This window comes from Thermobia domestica, chromosome 13 (assembly GCF_964235325.1).
Source record: "Thermobia domestica chromosome 13, izTheDome1.hap1.1, whole genome shotgun sequence".
Classification (NCBI taxonomy): domain Eukaryota; kingdom Metazoa; phylum Arthropoda; class Insecta; order Zygentoma; family Lepismatidae; genus Thermobia; species Thermobia domestica.
Window position 1 is genome coordinate 139,290,072 of NC_137466.1, and position 20,772 is coordinate 139,310,843.

Consider the following 20,772-nt stretch of genomic DNA (forward strand, 5'->3'; position numbering starts at 1 on the left):
AAATCACAAAAATAGGCGCCAGGTTCTGGTGGACAACAGTAACAAACACTCACTGGCTCACTTCAAATTTAGATTTGAAACTTGGCTGTTGTCTGTATGGTTACCACTAGCTCACAATTATGTCAAACTACTTTATAATTTTCAACAGACAACATAGGCAAGTTTCAAATCTAAATTTGAAAATGATTCCTTGAGTGTTTGTAGCTGTTGTTCACCAGAACTTGGCGCCATCCTTTCATATAGCAACTTGCGCGGTACTTCATTCATAGAGTTTCTAAGCAGGGGGTAGGGGGATTCATTCTCGAGATTAAAAAAAAAATCGCATCGTGTTCCAATGTTATTCTGACGACAGCAAAATTACTTATTCGACATTAGAGTAAAATTCTTCCCCAATTTTTTTCTCGATGGCACAACTTGCGCCATTCATGCTTCCGTGGGCGGCCCTTCTCTCTTAAAACGAACCAACCTTTCCTTTCATACGGCTACTTGCGCGGTACTTCATTCATCGAGTATCGAAGCAGGGGGTACGGGGGTTCACCCCGGAAAATTTCTGAAAATTGGCTCCTCAAAATCGTGTTTTAATGCTATTCCGACAGTAAAATTGCTAGTTCGAAAGTAGAGTAAAATCCCCCCCAAAATTTTTCTCAATGGCGCAGCTTGCGCCATACATCCCCCCTGTGGGCGGCCCTGAATATGACACTAATCCTACTGTAATCGGTAAGGTCATTATGTGTAGCTGATATGTAACCTGTGTATTTTGTTTGCTTCATGTGTGTTCACATGTTCTGCTCAGTTAGTTATTATAGAAATAAACTTTCATTTGGGTAACCCCTATATTTCAAAGCAAATCATTACAGCTGATTGTACCTATATATTTATGTAAAGATCAACTGTAGATTTCGTTCTTCATGTTTTATAAGGCCTAAACAGAAAACAATTACATTAGCTTAATTTGGAAACATTTCATTCTGTCAGATCTTATTTGTGTTATATAAAGTTTTGAAAGTGAGACAGCTTCAATACTTGTATTATCAATCCAATTCTACATTGGAACATCTCATTCCATGCAGATACATTCTTGTAAGTCTTTAAAAATCTCACCAGTTAAAATTTACTTTTATTCTATAGGTCGACAGAGCGGATCGTGGCTACAACTGAAACTAACATCAAAACATCCCTTGCAAGCAGGGTTACCAACTATAGAATATATATTAATAATCTACATCCCAAGTAAAATACCATCCACGCATTTTTGTTTGATCGAATGTCGTGCGAAATGTATGAGAATTTTGAAATATTATTCAATACATTATTAATTTAATAGTGTGCAATATTATTTAATACTGTGTTAAGAGGGAATTTGATAAATTTAGTTGGATCACTGGTAATTGATGGGCAATTGGATTTCTCGTCAGTAACATTGATTTATAATCCGTGATTCATCGAACAATTGTTCTTATTACAAATAGATCACCCTAGGGTTTCAACCCGAAATTTCAGCGATTTTGAAACCAGAATGCTAAATGCTAACTTTTACATGTTCTACCAAGTACACATACCGAGTACACAAAACAACTCAATACCAATTACAGACACTAATGAGAATGAGATATCTACGCAGAGTTCAGCAAGACCACACTACCCATTAAGTTTAATCTCTCGTGTAGTTTCACGCTCTGTCACTAGTTATTACAATTGTGCAAACCGATTGATCGTACTGGAATTTTGATTGTTTCCATAGAAAGTATGACAAGGAGTTGTCAGGTGTTTCTAGTTCACTGAAATCTGCGGAATCCATGCATTGACCTTATACCACCTGAACATTCCTCTTAACCTTTGCTTCATGCCTTATCTATTCCAGATATCTTCTTTGTTACCGGCAAAGAGCCAGAAAGAAGAACAAAATCAGTCGGCAGTCAAATCGTAGTAAAATCTGAGAGGTGTACAAATATGATACACTGCAGTATAATATTACACTTGCGTTGGACAGAAGCATTTTTCGAATGCTGCTTATTATAAAGAAATTAATTCCAATTTATTATAGTAACATGCAGCTAGCGGCGTAGTAAATTCTTACGATGACCTTGGCGAGAAATGTTCGCGGATCCCTGCGCAAGAAAAATTTGTAACGTCTTCGTTTTTTTTTTTTTTCTTACAAATAGCTAATAATAATAATAAATTCTCGAAATCAATTAATCTCAACGATGTTATTAGTGAATGAAAGATTTGTTTGCTTTCATTGTTGCAATGTTAAACTAAGCTCACTGCCTGTCACCTGTTAGTGGCATAATATTACAAGAATAGATGATAAGATTGTTTCAAGCCACCATTATGTAATGTTTTATGGAAACAAATCCTAATTCATAATTGTTTGTATTTACATTGAATCGATGGGTCTTTATAAAATCAGTGTCAAATTGTATTTAGGCTCTTTGGCTTTGTGAGGCATTGGGTCATTGCCCACCGTTTGCGACGCCACTGACACAAGAAATGCATCATAACCAGTGGTGTTATTCTAATTTTTTAACAACCGGTTCTTATATATATATATATATATATATATATATATATATATATATAGAGAGAGAGAGAGAGAGAGAGAGAGAGAGAGAGAAGATGCACATAACTCTCTCTTGGGAAACAAACCGTACAAGGTAGACGAACGCAAATTTTTTACTGGATACGACAAGTGACAAGTAGGGACCTACACAGCATCCTATTACAAGGTGGTGTGAGGAAATTAGGCAGCACTTCGAATATCTTGGATACGAATTATCCAAGATAGATAGTTGTCAAAAAGTATTGGAAAAACCTTAATCCAGTAATGGATCGACAATTGTTGATAATGGTATACGTATATGCGTTTCAAATATACGTAATCCTCACCACTACACTCAAGTGATCCCAGTCCTCATTCTTGATATTTGAGATAAACGCTTATACCTTGTTCTGAGAGATCATATGTTTAACCCTGTAGCTATAAGAATTTCTAAAAACAGGTAAACAAATATTTACTGTTCCTGTTTATAAATGGATAATATTGACTATTATATCAGGTTATAACAAACGGTTCTGAGAAGTGGAAATATTTTAACAACAGGTTCTAGCAAACTGGCTGAATAGCACCACTGTTAACTATTAAATAATAATAATACTAATAATAATAAATTATTTTATTATTTTCAAATGGTCATGTCATCTTGTTTAATATTAGAAGAAAGCACAAGTTTTTATTATTGTTAAAATAATTCTTTCTGTTGTTCGTATGCCGATCGTTTAAGATAAGATAAGATACCGAGCACTAACAACATGTACGATTTGCTATCGATACTGCCTCTCCCTTCCGATTACTTTCTGATTTTGCCTCTAGCACGTTTAGTTTCCTAACGCTTTAAGCCGTTGGCAACTCTGTAAAATCACCGTTTGCTACCATGTAAACAAGCGATACTAGCGACCTCAGGAAAAAGGTAGCCAGCGCTTGGTCGCACTGTAGATATTTTATAGTAGGTTTTATATGGCTGTTGAACTCAATCTCTAATATAATTAGGAACTCGCCAACTATTACTTTATTTAAAAGAAAATAATTTTCTTAAGGCAGATTATCAGTAATGAGATGCATCTAAGTTAGAGACAGATTATCAGTAACACCTAAGTAATTTCGTCCTTCACTTTCTGCTCTATTTGAAGTTTTTTATGTTTAATGTTCTATGTATTTTACATATTTTCTTTTGTGTTCACTACTCTCACATATTTTTAAGTAGTTCAGTAAAAGAGGAGGAAAAGTGGCTTAATTTCGCCATTTAAAAATAAGGGTTAATAAATAAATAAAATATACTGGATGTCCAAAGAAAACATTACTTACCTTTATCCTGGAAATAATAATATCATCTTCCGTAAATAAATGTTTAGAAAGTCGTTTAGAAATTTATTTGAAGTCTGTATGGAAAAAGCATGTAATTTTGTATGAAGAAAAGCCGTTAGTAGCTTCGCGTTTGAGTTAAAAGTCTAGCGATGTGTAGAGTAAATAAGTTTTGAGATTATATAGCACAACCATAAATTGCTGTAGAAGCGAACAATAAAGAAAATTTTAGAAAGCGTCAATATTGGGGTAGACAGTAGTACCAAATGTAGAAAGTTGAAGACATTACTGGATGAATTCCAGAAAAAAGAAACAAAGAAAAAATCCTTAATAATAATCTACAACAAAGATATGAAATTACCAAGCGTAAAACTCGCATTATCCAAAACAGAAAACATGAGATATGCTTGAATTTAATAGACCTTTCAGTTCTCTGCTTCCTGCTATGTACGTAAATTATAATGAAAGTATCTACTACTCTAATGAAAACAGTTCAAAAAAGAGCTGCGAAATTCGCACTCACCAATTTTTTTTTGCATTGCAGGAGGTTTCTTTATTTGCTGGACTTACAAATCAGGTATTAAAAAATCAGGTATATACAAATCAGGTATCCCTTGTATGTGTATTAGACATTAGTATCATTTAGCGGAATCCTACCAAGAAATTGGTTTCTGGATTTGGAAAACATTCTTATACCTAGGTACTCCTTATACAATACTTTTGAGAGTATGTACATGTCAAAATTGTATACCAAAATATTCTGTTTATGTCGAGACTGTATTTCATTCCTAATTGAAGCATAGACTTTTCAGTGTTAACCAGTGTCGTGAAACAATTGGATTAAGCAGTAGCAACGTCCGGTCTAGAAAGCCACAATTAAGTGCGTTAGAAATATTTATTGATGGATGCCGTAAGATACATATTTAATATTTAAAAGACACATTATATCCTTGTAATTTATTTTTCAACACTAATTGTTTCAAGGCTTATCTCCTCTCTTTTTTCAATGTAGCTTCTTTGGCTACCTGCTTAACAAGTGACTTTTGATGGGGAATTTTTCGTTCGTAAAATCCAGTACCTCGAATAAATTAATACTTTTTAAAGTGGAAATCAATGTAAGTTCTTTCCACACTACTAAATTATGAAGGTCGAAGCTGGTAAGAAAAAAAAAAAAAAAGACCTTTTGACAACCTGTTACAAAGTTAAAAGCGTATTACCAGGGTGTCTACTGACCTGGAAAACCTTGAAAACCTGGAATTAGCCTGGAATTTACTTTTGGACCTGGAAAACCTGGAAATAGCCTGGAATTAAATGAGGAACCTGGAAGTTTTAAAATTGTTTTTAAAATATTGTTTTTGGAATTGGTATGGAATAAGTATATTTTTGTAAAATGCAAGAAAGCTATATACCACAGCATAAATTAAAAGCCAATAATAACTTATTCAGTGGAGACGTAGTTGAGAAAGACAGACAGACGTGAGCAGAGTGCGGGCAGTGAATGTTTTTGGAAAGTAGGTTGAGGGTACAAGAAGAGACTGAATAAGATTTTATTTGTTTGGCATGGTTATTGTGAATAACAGTAACTACAAAAAGAGCTAAATTAGTCCCCGAGATGAGAGTAAGGTAATTGAAAAAGTTAAATTTCATGATCTATTAAGTTTGTGTCTTACACTGAGGGGATCTGGCATACAAGCCAGAAGCTTTCTCTGTAGTTGCTGCTTATTTGCATAGTATGAATCAAGCTTATTTGCTGCTTTGTGAAAACATTGGTTTACATGTTTCTGTAGCAAGAGTAGTAGACAGGTCTGGAACAACATTCCACTTATACTCCTGTGCCGAAGCTTTTTAACAGGAGTCCAAGCCCGCGGATGTCGCAGTGAACACCACTCCCGGTGGCCGAAAGGTGTATCACCGGAAAAAAGTAAAATTGCCCACATCTTAACGGAATCACTTTTTGTATTTAGGTTAACATTTTACTAGTCTTGCAATAAATCCTGTTATACACGAACAATTAACATTTTATATTTCAGCCATTAAAATAGGGAAAAGTAAAACTAAATTCCAGGACTCGTGGAAAGGCCAGTGGAAATGAGTTATTAGGTACAACGATCCATTTAAAGCAGTTTGTAAACTCTGCAGAACTGATTTTGACATTTCAAATATGGGAGCTGGATCATTGAAATCTCATGAAAAAGAAAAGAAACATCAAATAGCTGTTAAAGCTCTTAATACAGAATGTTCGATCGTAAAGTTCTCAATCAATGTTAACAAGGAGCCTTCCTGTACAAAATATTCTGCAGCGTCTTCCAGTTCAGTGACTGGCACATCATCTACTCCAGTTGTTCAGGAAAAAAATGAAAGCCCAGCTAAAACTAGTGGTGTAATAAAGAGTTATCTTATCAAAGATCAAGTAACGAAAGCAGAAATAATCTGGACATTACAAAAACTTACAAGTTATGCATCGGCCAGAAGCCAAGCGAGTGCAATGGATTTGTTCCCTTTAATGTTTCCTGAGTGTGGAGTCGCTAAAAAATATGCAGTTACACAAAGACAAAATTGGTTATGTCATCACTTTTGGATTGGGTCCATATTTCCAACAGACGTTACTTCGTGAACTACAAAATTGTGAATGTTTTGCAGTATCGTTCGATGAAAGCCTAAACACTATCTCACAGAAAAATCAAATGGACTTAGTAGTTCGTTTCTGGCACAGTGACGAAAATAGTTTTAACACGTTATTTAACATCAATATTCCTCGGATATGCTGCTGCCCAGGATTTGTAGTGCATTTATAAATACTTTCAAGGACAAGGGTGTCGGTTTTTGTAAGTTACTTCAGGTTTCTCTTGATGGCCCCAACGTTAATTTGAAATTTCTGAGTGATTTGAAGGCCTATCTGAGTGAAGAAAATGGTGAAGGTCCACAGCTTTTGGAGACAGGAACGTGTTCTTTAATATTGTTAATGGGGGTTTAAGACTGCACATACCAAAGCTGGTTGGAATGTGACAGAATTTTTTGAGAGCATTGTACTATTTATTCAAGGACTTCCCTTCAAGAAGAGCAGACTTCATGGTAGCATCTGGAACAGCAGTTTTCCCTCTTAAATTTTGTTCTATTAGGTGGGTGGAGAATTCTAAAGTTATGAACCGTGCCATAACTATGATTCCTGCCTTAAAAGTTTATGTTGATGCAGGGAAAACAAAACCTCCTGAAACATCAAACTCCTCTAAAGTAAAAGCGCACATCTCTGATGTACTGCTGCCTGCTAGATTAGGGTTCCTCCAGTCCGTATCTGTAGAATTAGAATTCCTCACTAAGTACCAGACAGTTCATTACTACCGTTTCTATGGAATGACCTAAACAGGTTGATTCGTAGTTTAAGCCGCTTCGTAAAAGATGATGTCTTAAAAGTAGCTAAAACTTAAAAAAAAAAAAAAAAAAAAAAAAAAGTGAAGGATGTTGATATATTGAACTTTAAGAAAGAATGCAGAAAATTCTTACAAGAACTGTGTAAAAAACATGCTAAAATGTCCTTTAAAATACAGTGTAGCAAAAGCCGCAAATTGCTTGTCTCCAGAAACTATGACCAACGCTGAAACCCTTCGTGAATCACGTATCACACTCGCCCTGGAGACATTTGTCGAGAAGGAGCAAATAACACCTGTAAATCCCGATATGGTGAATTTGGAATATTTAAAATTTTGTTCAGACCAAGACACAGCACGAAAACTGTCAAATTTCAGTTACAAAAATGACAGATTAGACTTTTTTCTCCATGATCTGTTAAGTAAAGGTGTATCCAATGTGTTTAAAACATTCATGCATAAGATATGTGTACTTTTCCATAGCAACGCAGCAGTAGAAAGGAGTTTCTCCATTAACAAAGAGTGCATTGTTGAAAATCTCCAAGAGGAGTGCTTGATTGCCCAGAGAAGTGTGTTGGTTGCTGTGCGTGTTGCTGGTGACACACGTAATATGAATATCACAAAGAATATGATCCAGTATGTGAGGAATGCATCAAGCAGAAGAAATGAATATCTGAAAGACCGCGGTGAAAAAGAAGACAAAACAGCTCGAGAAAAGAAAGATATTAAGAAGAAAATAAAAGAGTTGGAATTAAAGAAGAAAAGAATACTGACACCGAAGCAGAAGTAGATGCATTGGAAGAACAGGCGAAAGAGTTAAAAGGGATGTCGAACTCTAGAAGTTGAATGTCAAAAACTTTTCACTGTGAAAGTTGTTTTGTATATTTGGTCATATAATGTGCGTGGTTCCATAACATTTTCAGTTTTTTAAACTGTCATGTTACAATACATTTTTAAATAAAATATAACCGATGGCCAGTCCCCATCCAAGAAGAATGTGCAGTATCGTTTAACAATATGGACTACTTTGCGTTAAGAAATTGTATTATATATGATCATTTTCCTCTTACTTCTAAACTAATATTAGTTTGACAAAAATGGCGGGAAAATAGCTTACTCACCGCTAAGTCCTACCAGTACTTAGCATAAAATACCACAAGAGTACTTTAAAGGGGAGTGCTTGTAGTAAAATACTCTTGTGGTACTTTATCCCATAAATTAGCAGTGAGTAAGCTATTTTCCCGCCATTTTTGTCATTGTTCATCAACACTCACGTGCTACTACTATAATATTAATTTATTTGAAGTAATGTTTTTGACAGAAATTTACTATTATACAGGGTGAACCTTAACTAAACCGATAAACTTCGGGAGGTGATTCCCGAGCCCGAAACAGGAAAAAAAAAAATCCTCTAACTTTTCTCCACAGTACATAGTTTTGGAGCTGTAAGGTGCCGAAAGTGTGGAAAAATGAACTTCTGAGGCCTATATTTCCAAACCTATCCAACGTAGAGAGTGCAACTTAATATCTCTTTAGGGAAGTCTTATCTGTTCTGAACATATGATTTCATTTGTGAGATTTTAAGCAGCACTCTCTACTTTGGATAATTTTGGAAATATAGGCGTCGGAAGTTCATTTTTCTACACTTTCGGCACCTTTTAGCTCGGAAACTATGCGCCCTGGAGAAGAGTTAGAGAGGATTTTTTTTTTTTTTTTTTTTCTTGTTTGGGTGCCAAGAATCATTTCTCGAAGTTTGTCAGTTTAAGTAAGGATCACCCCTGTATAGTATTCCTACATTAGAATATTTAAAGCTACTGCACATTTTTCTCAACCGGCCTTCTGGTAGGGGATATTTTAATTAAACATTTTCTTGTGTAAAATGTTTTGAGACCCAACATTTCACTCAGTTTTTTCTTTTCATCTTGTCACTTAAAGAAACTATCCCTTGCGATATGCGTTCTCTAATTATAACCAGTTTTTGTTAAGAACTATATAAATTTGCAGTAACTTATACATGTTACAATAAATGTCAGTCTACTGAATAGACCTGGAAAAAAAGGAAAAATAAACCTTGATAAAACCTGGAATTTGAAAATGAACATTTAGTAGACACCCTGATTACGCATGTTTAATGTACTGGAAATACGTTTACGTAAATGCTGGTAACTATGAAATTTCTATATTGCAAGGATCCATACATCCACACGTACTACAAGCCACATCTTTTTACTATAAACGCGTGTTTTTACGATTTGTAAACAAATAGTGGTAGACGACACATGGAAATTACACTTTCAGGGAAAGAGGAAGAGGACAGTGAGGACCACAAAGAAATCCTACAACCCTTCCTACAACCCTCGAAAGGACGGCTATAAAAGATGACGGGACTAAGAAATTATCAGTGCCTTGTATTGATCATTAACCTAAATGCCTTTTTCCGAGGTCACCATGGGCTACGGAGATTTATCCTTCAATACCTACTCCCGAGGCCACTATCGGCTACGGAGTATAAACCTTTAATACCTGCTTCTGTGGCCGCTTTGGGCTAGGGAGATACCTATCTCGTCTGAGGCCACTTTGGGCTAAGACAGCAGCCTATCTACACAAGGCAATATAGTATGTCGAAGGGAATTATTCATATTCTACAATAAAGATTTAGGGTATTAAAAGACTTAGAGAAAAACTTATACAAACTATGTACAATAATTATGAGACATTTTTATAATAAAAGGGTGAAGTGCTACAACTCCTATGTGCGTACCTACAGAATATTACAATATTTACTACAATTTACAGATTTCTATAGAAGAAAACTTCCCACCAACATTATAGTACAGTAGAAAATGGTACAGAAATGATCTATACCTTGTTTGAAAGGTTTATGTTTGTACTTCAACATAACCAAAATCCCCCTCGGGAATATCAAGATGTGACGTAATCAAAATGACCGCCAGTGAGTCACCTTTACCGTTCATTAGAAAAGTTAAATTTTCGATTAATTTCTTAGAAAATACATCAAAAAACAACTTTTATGAAGATACTATGCATACATTACCACCATATTTTAAATATGTCGTCTAATAATACAAGAAATCGACTTTTCTAAGTGCGCTTTATATAAAAAACATTTCTTTACAGCGCTACTTACTGCAGAAACCCTCATATAAGAAATTTAGTGAAAAATTCTATGTAATTTTTCTGTTCGTCACCGCCTAGCACAGATGTTCGCTAGTCAGCAAGATCGTATAATAAATTTCAAAATGACGGAAGTTGGAATTTTTCAAATATTCGTAATTTTCGCAATTAAACCTATTTCGCAATATTAACTAAACAAACTTAGCATTAAGGTGGGTATATACAATGTCTCAGTTGTGATTTAAAATCAGCATTGTTTTGCAAAATCTTTCAATATGGCAGCTGTTTTAAAGAAATATACCTTTTCTATTCTTGATTCTTTGTGTCAAAAGGTTTAAGGAAAATTAACGGAAATATCTACAGTAATTCTTCATCTCTACTCGACAAAATGGTACAGAATCTTTTAACAGCTAAACTCAAAGTACTTACTATCAACAACAAAATATCCAAAATTCGCCAAAAATCCATCAAGGATAACGGAATTTTGCTGCCCATAAATTTCTTTTTATTAAGAAACACATTGTAGAAAACTTTTTATTTGCAAATCAGGAATTATATTTGCATGTGAATCGTCACTCACAATTTCCTTACAGACACTTTCCTCACAGTAAGCGCTGTTGTACAACAAACATATGTACGTTGTTTAATCGTTGACACATTGTTTATATTCTTTTCTTTCTTCTTTAAAATTCATTTATCTATGAACACTGAAGAAGAAAATATCGATTAACAAAAAGAAAAAAAAACTGATAGTTTAATACATAACAAGTAACACAAAAGGGCAAAAGACAGGCAAAGTTCTACCAAACTTTATTCGAGTCCTCCAGCATTTCATTTTCTTCAACTTGCTGAGATTCATCCTTCACCGTTACAATGACTACAAGCCACAACATATTTTAGGACGTACTTCTAACATGAGCAAACACTTGTTCCACATGGCCGTGTGGATGCCATCTTGCATTTACAACGTATGACTTTTAGCAGATCATCAGGAGCAGATGCTTGGTCAGTCGTAATGGGTGCTAGCTTCACATGCTCGAGTTTCCAGCCCCATTCAAGAGGATCCAACGCCTGCGGTGAATGTTGCTTCCATGAAACAACGTGAAGATGCACTGATAGACAGTGGAAATACGCTACTCTTTCTGTGGGTGGCAGTCTGTCGGGTTGAGATAGAGTATTACTGTTGGAACCCTCTTCATGTATAGTTTATAACGCAGGACACTCAGAGTGTCTGAGTCGCTTCCACTATATAATTTAACAAGGAATTGGAGGACACTGGATGCAACAGTTTCTTAGGTGGAATTAACGTTGCCAATCTGTTCACTGAGGATTTGATGATCCTTTGATGCTGCGAGCATTTTTACACAACTTCCTTTTCCACATCCAAACATTGCGGATGTGGTATCACATCCAGTCATTGCATGGATGAACAACAATGCGGCTGAAGATTTTCTCGCATGTTCTATAACATATGGCGCACATTGATATGTTTAGTTGCATCGTTCCGTCTAGTTCCATACATGAAGTAGACATTAGCTATTTCTGATTTTAGATGATAAAGTAGCAAAATGAGAATATTTGTATTACAGCAACTACGGTCACTTCATAACCTTCTAAACCTATCTGAAGTGAGGCCGCAACGATTTCAGTGTCCACATCACCAGAAGCTTTTTTCACTTTGTAGCCATCGTCTGAAAGATGCTTCTGAGTATGGAAATGAACTGTCTTTTGTTGTATGGATTTGCGAAGAAAGCAGTTTGGTTTCTTTGGATTTTTGTGTATTCAGTAACTTTTACAATGGCTGGCATGACTTTAGCAGAGCGTCGTAGATGTTCATGGTCTTTAGTGGAAGGCTGGTCACCGTAGCCATCAATACTACTGTAATTTGATCGAATCTTCCATATTTGCTGAAAATGTACTGTCTGTACTGTTTGCAGATGTCTAAGTAGGTTCCAATTGTAGGCCATTTAATGTGATGAAGAAGAGTTTCACCGAGCTCCTTCTTGGCTAAGCGGTTAGCGTACGCGCCTTTAGCGTGGGAGATCCGGGTTCGATTCCCGGTATGAGTTCATGTGGTTCGGATTCCACGTTAATCAGTAGATCCCGTCTCATAGCCTCGCTGCTGAAAGGGAGGTTAAACTCAAAATCAACTCAACTCAAGAGCTTCACCATCTAAGACATCTGTCACGTACTTTAGGTTGTGGACCATCAGGCATATCCTTCATTAATATTGTTATTAGATTAGCCTTGTCGAACTTTCTCATGTAGCCGTCTTTGAACAATCCTGCAGGCTTAGCAGTAAGCTTATATTTGAGTTGCTCAGTCGCATTTCCATTTCATTCAGCAATCGTAATAAGTCGCAAAATCAGTACTCACGGATCAATGTGGAGCAGTGTGTGGCCAACATTGATTCCTTTCTGCAAAGTTATTAGCGTTTGAACTTTGTATGCTTTTCGAATTGATGCTTTGCACACTTTCTTGTCCAACGTCTTTTGTTTTCTTGCATCAACATCTTTAGCCTCATCGCAGTTAATCCCATTTCCCAAAACAGCACGAGTACCTGTTGACAAATTTCGAAGTGAGTTGCCACTGATGCCAAAAGGATTGTGAACTTCAAACCACTCAGATACCTTATTTAGATCAGCTGCATCACGGTTCCTTTTAGTCGCCCTCATTTCAACACATTATTCTCCGGAAATGTGACGATTTCCAGTTAGCGAAGTCATAGCTTCGTGGACAGCGGAGCATATATGCATAGTGTGGAAGACGCCAAAGCAATCTCACATTGTCAGAGAATCCCCTTCCTTGAGTCAGACCGCCTCTTGTTTTGATGCTTCACATTAACGTTGGTTCAATGACAAGGCCTGGCCATAAACCAGCCCATTCGCGACTCGATAGATGGATTGTACAGGGATTTGATATGAACTGTTCATGTAACCACGGATGAGATGCCAAAAGTTTGTGCGTTGTTTGTAAGTACAGGCGAGCACTTTTGCATATTGTATATGTCCAGTTGCAGCGAAGAAATTGAGCATATGACTGACAGCAAACAAATGCAAATCAATCACCAATACGCTCAGCATGAACAAATAATTTCACCGTTTCCATCTAGTCGAGATACTGCAACCACAATCGTGATGTCCAGAAATTTTCTGCGAGAAATTCTTTGTACTTCTGGAGACGCTGTTCCACTACAAATACTTTATTAAGTCTATTCGCTTAACTTTAAACGAGAAAATTCACCTTCGACTATAAAACAGGTTATATCCCTTCCATCTTAACGCATACAGTACTGGTACTGGGCTGGTTTGAATGTTCATGATATACTCAAATCCTGATATAAATATATTTGTGCATATATATAACAGTTTTAAAGTTATTTACCATTAAACATTGTAATGCACACTATGAAAGTCGATTTCATTTATTGTTAGACGCCATATTTAAAAATGGTTGTAATATATGCGTGGTATTTTTCACAGAAATTCTTTTCTGGTGTATTCTCTGAGAAATGAACCAAAAATTTAACTTTTCTAATGAACACTAGAGGTTTATATGCGCTTTTCAATGTACTGACGCGAAATTCACTGGCGGCCATATTGATGACGTCATATCTTGAAATTCCCGAAGGGGGATTTTGGTGGATTTTGGTTATGTCGAAGTACAAACATAAGCCTTTCAAACAAAGTAAAAATCATTTCTGTGCCACTTTTTCCCCCGGGTTTCACTTAAATGGAGGGTTCTGCTACTGTACTATTAACGCTGTTAAACGAGCGACGACCAAAAAAGCCATATTGAAAAAGAAGCAAGAAAAGCCATGAAACAATTCGTTTTCTTAAAAATAAACTTTATAAAGATGTATTTTAAATGCGTTAGAAATGCTTGATGTGTTGTCCATGCATGGTTAAACAAGCATCATCTGCTCAGTTATATCCCTTCATGGACTGTAATACCAGGAAGTTGTTTCTTAGCAACCTCTGTGTTATAGTACCTTATTAAGTTTTATAGATGTTCTTTATAAAAATCATAACTCAAAGCAAAGTAAAATTTGAATAGAAGGAAGTACAAACTAAACACAACACACTTAGCAAGGCTATGTGATAATATATAAAACACAATCACGTTTCAACACAACTGTATCTTCACCACACTTCTACTCCTCTTATGAAGTGGAAAGAGTAGTGGAAGTCTGATGAAGACAGTTATTGTGTTGAAACTGTTACGTGATTGTGTGTTTTATATATATTATCACATAGCCTTGCTCAGTGTGTTGTTGTGTTTAGTTTGACAATATAAAAACAAGGCCTGCTAGACTAGTTAAAGAAAGTACAATGGAAAAATAATGTGCAGAGAATATTTTAAATATCTCTACTTTTACTCTTTTTAGGTAACCATGTCTGAAGACGTAAAAGTTGAAAACGTGACCACGGAATCTGTATCACAGAGCTCAGAAGTAAAATCTGGAATTCTCAGAATTAAACCAGAGTAAGTATGTTAGTACGCTCGAAGTCCAAATTTGGTAACCTCTAATAACCTACTAATTTCTGAATGAATAACAATTTTTTGAAAGATAAAAGAATGTGATAATACATTAATGTGTGCATTTTAGTATAAAACAGCAAATATTATTACTTCTTTGGTGCATCGTGCAATTTCATTTTGCTGCAAGATTTCACAAACCTCTCTCACTGTTCACATTTTCCAGCAGGCTTATTTCTCTGGATTACTTCTTGAACCGCTACATATTCATGTTATCATGGGAAAATGGATAACTCTATCACCTGAATTAAGAATTAAGTTGATTATTATGCCTGTTCTCCTCGCAGGATTGATAAATTGGGTACAGAATACGTTTCTATGAACGTACTGTACTGTGGGTACTGTACATCCGTAGTAGAGTATTCAATGTTCAGTTTATCAGTTCTCAGAAGAGAATATTATACTAATCTACTTAATTTTTAACGAATTTGGTTTACCATAACTTTTTTATATATTTACTCTGTCCGTGTGTGCGTCTGTCTGCTCGGGAGACCAAAAAAAAAAATCAAGATGTAAGGAATTCCCACCTATTTTGGTCAAAATGTAGAGTCAAAAGACTAGAATCTAGTTCATTGATGGAGTTGATATTCACACCGGAAGTGGTAGGAATGAGCCATTTCCGGTTTTTACGTTGATCACTATAAAGGAAGAATGGTAATAGGTAGCGAATAGAGGTTTTCTGCAAACGATTAGGCGTCCTTAAGAGTACCTTTCATCTCCATCCGTAACTCTACTAAAACCGAAACTTATGGCCAATATTGATCTACATAGAACAGACACGATAAGAGATAACGAGAAACGTTTTATTGAAATTGATTTAATGTTCTAAGAATAGGTACAATCTTCTCTTCTAACCCTCTATTCAAACCAGAAGTGGCAGAATTCAACTACCTCCGATTTTAACGTAGACCGTCATCAAGGTGATTTTGAGTTTAATGTCTTTCAGCAGCAAGACCATATGAGACGTGGACGAACGCAGCTTAACGTAGGATCCGAATCACATGAGCTCCTGCTGAGAATCGAACCGCGGTCTCGTAGGGGCCGCGGTGGCTCAGTGGTAGAGCGTTCACTCTGGTGCATGGGGGCCCGGGTTCAAACCCTGCTCCCGCCAAGTGAACTTTGTGGTGGACAAACACCGTGTGCGTGGGTTTTCTCGGGGTTCTCCCGTTTCCTCCCACTTTCTTCATTCCACCATTTCATTCATTTCTCATAATCACCGTCTCCTTTAGCCTAACCGGCATAACCGTGGACGTAAAACTCAAAGATTTCGAACCGCGGTCTCCCACGTCAAAGGTGGATACATTAACCGCTTAGCAACGAGAGAACTCTTCTGCAATGTTGTTTTCTGCAATCAATTAAGCGTAACAAGAATATATTTCCATTCTAATTTCTGTACTAAAACGGGAAGTGGCAGAAATCAATCAATTCTGGTTTTAACGTTGATCGCTATAGAACAAAAATGGTAATAGACATACAGAATTGGATCCCTACAATCAATTAAGCGTCCCAAGAATATATTCCACCTCCACTTTAATCTCTCTACTAAAACTGAAAGTGGGAGAATCTCCTACCACTTCCGGTTTCAATATTAATTAAGAAAATATCATGCCACACAACCCAAACTACTTCACGTCGTGTACATGTGACGCTGCTACTTGTTACTTTAAGTGATAAAATTATCCTTTTGCCCGTATATAAGAGTGGTAACGTGAATATGTAGCGGTTGAAGTAATCCAGAGAAAAGGTCTTTTGGAAAAGGTACCACATGAGATTTGTGAAATATTGCAGTAAACTAAAACTGCACGACGCACCACATACATAACATTTATTCTTGTATATAAAAGAATGTAATTTATTTTGATTTGGACAAATCTGTACTGTGATAGATTAATCCATTGAGAAATTACTTACGGTGAAATTCCATTAAAGGAAATGAATTTCATTGTGCAATCACTATAAATATTTGTATACAAACCATACATTCTTTTCTGTCAACAACTTTGGAACGTGTCTGCCAGTTTTGATTCAGTTTTCTTTGACATACAGAGAATATAATTCTCTATGCAGCATTGAAAATTGTATTCCAATTGGTCAATATCGTCAGAAGTTATTGACAGAAGGACATATAAGGTACGTATACCTGCTTCAGCTGGTGACTGAAGCATTTGTGTGTTCTTGTCGTCAACTAACCTAAATGTTTAATAGAAAAGGAACTCATTTGCATCCGATGCTATTGTATCTCTGTTAAAATTTAATATTCGATATTTCAGTCTGCGCTGGGTCCATGATCCCTAACACTCCTATCGTAAACTGAAGTAAATCACTGAGAGATTCTGATGTTTTTTATCCTGTACTAACGGAACATTCGAAATGTCCACAATGTATTTAACAATTTACAGTTCGAACTATGTTTGTTCATTTTTAAAGTGTAAAATGTATAGAGAACATTTGAAGGGTAAGGGGAAAAAACAAGGAATGTCCATATGTGTCCTTTATCAGGTGCTTTGTCCTATCTTTTGGTGACTCTTGGTACTATTTGACAGTATATGCCATGAATACCTAGATGTCGAAATATCCATGTAGAAAGGGGCAAAAGGTTTGACTACCCTATTCTTTTTTACGCAGTTTAAAATATAAAAACGCCGTTTTCTCGAAAATGAAGTTTTGTGACATTCCTTCTTTTTACCCCTTACCCTTCATTTGTCTTTGCTCAATATTTTTACTTCTCATTACTTGTTTCATTATGTGTACTATTCCCATAGAATGATCCATTCAAGTCTGTTAACCGGTTTACAAAATTTATAGTTGGTTATGAAATTGTTAATCATGTCTTTTCTTTAGAGGTTTGTTACAGTTAACTACAAGTGCTTGTTGAGTTCAGAACACCATTGCCAGAAGATGATTATGTAGTGTGACTTCTTACAAATTAAATAAAACCTTATTTACATATGTAAAAATAAAGAATAAAATTTATTTTGTTGTTGATAAATCTTTTTATTTAGTTTTTGCCTATACAATTCCATCGGTGATCCAAATTTCCTCCGTCTACATTTAATTTAGGATTTTTTTATCCTGATGAAAAATTATTTAGATACATTCCTTTCTATGTTGGAGCACGATTGTAGGACGTCAATTCTATTAGTGTCGTTTCCTGATTCTTGCAAGTGCTTTGAAAGTCCTGACAACGGAAGTTCCTCTCCTCTTGCATGTCTGATATGTTCTTTCACTCTCATTGAGATGTTCTTTCTTGTCATTCCTAGGTAGAGCTCACTGCATGTACAAAAGCTGAATAAATTCCAGGTAATGATAATTTATCTCTATTATAATTTTTCTATTCCAAAGCGTGTTCCAGATTTCACCAAAAATTTAATTACAAAAGAGTAGCCAATTTTCCTAATTCTTTCAGAAACTTACAGTTAGAATGGTAATGAGTCTCATTTGTTGTCCATTTTGTTTTATTGGCTGATTGATGTAATATTCCCACGCCGAATTTTGCCATTTTTAGAGTATGTAATAATTAAATCCTTTTTTTTCTTTCCTAGAGTATGTAATTTTTGAGTGTGATTTCAAAGATATTTTCTTTCTGTGGTATAGCTAAATGCTCTCAAAGAGAAATTCTTCTAAATATTGGCCTTGATCAAATGTGTGTGTGCTGAGTCTTTCTGGACAAACATTTTCTAAGGCAATTTCTTTCCTATATACAGACGAGCAGAACTTGCTATTTTTGGGTTTGAATGTCGAGAAAATTTAGTCTGTTGTTGCTTTCTTTTTTAACAGTGAATTTTATGTTTTTATGAATGTTGAATTCAAATACTGAATCTGCTAATGTGTTTTCCTCTGTGTACATAATTCAGAAGTCATCATCATAACGGACATACCTGATGAATTTATACTCCTCTTTTCGCAAAATCTTCGTTTTATAATTATTTATAATTATATTGGCCAAAAGGGGAATATAAAGAACTGCTCATTGCTAATCCATCTTCCTGTTTATGTATATTATTTTCAAATACAGTTGTTCAAATAACATTCTAATTACTTAGTGATTTCATAAATTAACACGTCCGAAACTTTCTTTTTCCTTTATTTTTGTTGAGTTCATAGGATAGCAAAATTAATCGGAATAGAATTGTACTCGGACGTGATATCTATAAATGCTAAATGTAGTTGGTTTGCGTTGATGGGAAACTTTATATCAGGTGGAATTTTCAAGTTATTTTTGATTGAATACTTAAAGCTTTTAACATTATCTTAAATTAATTTAGACAACCATTTAACGATCTTATAGGTCGGTACGTTTCTATCAGAAAAAAAATCAGAACTAATCCTTTAAACAAGTTAATTAGGAAGGCAAACACAATTTGTAAGGAATCGTGGATTGTTGATACAACCAGAGCCAAACATATTAAATTGGACTCACCATCTATACCGATTATTTCCATGCTATATTATCTTAATTATTTACATAGTCATAGTATTAAAAGTGTATTTGCTATGACTTCTTAATTATTTACAAAGAGGAAATCACATTAGCAGATTTAATTTCTGAATTCAACAACATTCATATAAAACAAAGTTCACTGTAGAAAGCAGCAACGGACTAAATTTTGTAGATATTCACATACAACACAGAAATAAGTTCTGCTCGTCTGTATACAGGAAAGAAATTTCCTCGGAAATGTTTACTCGTAAAGATTCAACACATTCACATTTCATCGAAGCCCAATATTTGGAGAATTCCTTTTGGAGACCATTTAGATACACCACAAAGAAAAATATCGTAGGAAATTACATTCAAAAACTAGGAAAGAAGAACGAATTTGATTACTAAACATTTAAAAATATGGAAAAATTCGACGTGAGAATATTACATCAATCCGGTCAATAAAGCCAAAATGGACAAGTGAATCTCATTAACCACTCTACCCGGAAGTTTCTAAAAAAAATTAGAAAACTTGGCTGTTCTTTGGAATTAAATTTTTGATGAAATCTGGAACAAGATTTGAAAATACACTTTCGAAATATAAAAATCATTATAGAAATAAATTATCATTATCTGGAATTTATTCAGCTTCTTGTACATTCAGTGAGTTCTACATAGGAATGCCAAAAAGGAACATCTCGACGAGAGTGAAATAACATATTCGAGATGGAAGAGGAGTGAAACTCCCCATGTAAGGACTTTCAAAGCATTTGCAAGAATCATGACACGATAACAACAGCATTGACATTGTACACTCGTGCTCCAACAATACAGAAAGGAATGTTTCTAAATCGTTTTTCGTAAGGACAAATAATCCTAAACTTAATGCAGACGAGGAAAGTTTGGATGACCAATAGAATTGTATAATATAAAACTAAATAAAAAGACTTACCAACAACAAAATTTTATTCTTCATTTGTACATATATAAATAGGGTTTCATTTAACTTGTAAAAGGTCACACACAACTATCTTCTGGCAACAATGTTCTGCATTCAATAAGCACCTGTAGTTACACTGTAACAAACCTGTAAAGAAAAGACATGATTAACAATTTTGTAACCAAATATAAATTTTGTTCATGGGTAAACAGGTTTGAATGGATCATTTTAAGGGAATAATGCACATAGTGAAACAAGTAGTGAGAAATGAAAATTATAATAAGGACAGATCTTCTCTAGAACACATTTTACACCTTAGAAATGAATGGACTTAGTTCGAACTGTTAAATGTTGAATACGTTTGAGTGCTTTGTGGACACTTGGATTGTTTCGTTAGTACAGGATTAAGAAGTTCGTACTCTAAGAAGTTCGTACTCTGCTTTTCTATTAACGATTCAATTTTAGTAACAAGCATAAATGAACAAACATTAGGCAAATAGAAATTGATAGG

General features: G+C 35.2%; 1 protein-coding gene across 1 annotated transcript in view; it reads left to right on the forward strand.

Moving 5' to 3' along the window:
• Dus3 (Dihydrouridine synthase 3) overlaps nt 1–20,772 on the forward strand; it is an 81,717-nt gene that overhangs the window by 33,528 nt on the left and 27,417 nt on the right. The window contains exon 2 of the mRNA XM_081736580.1: nt 14,747–14,844. Within this exon, the coding sequence (XP_081592706.1) occupies nt 14,753–14,844 (92 nt within the window). The 5' untranslated portion in view covers nt 14,747–14,752. The remainder of the gene's footprint in view (nt 1–14,746; nt 14,845–20,772) is intronic.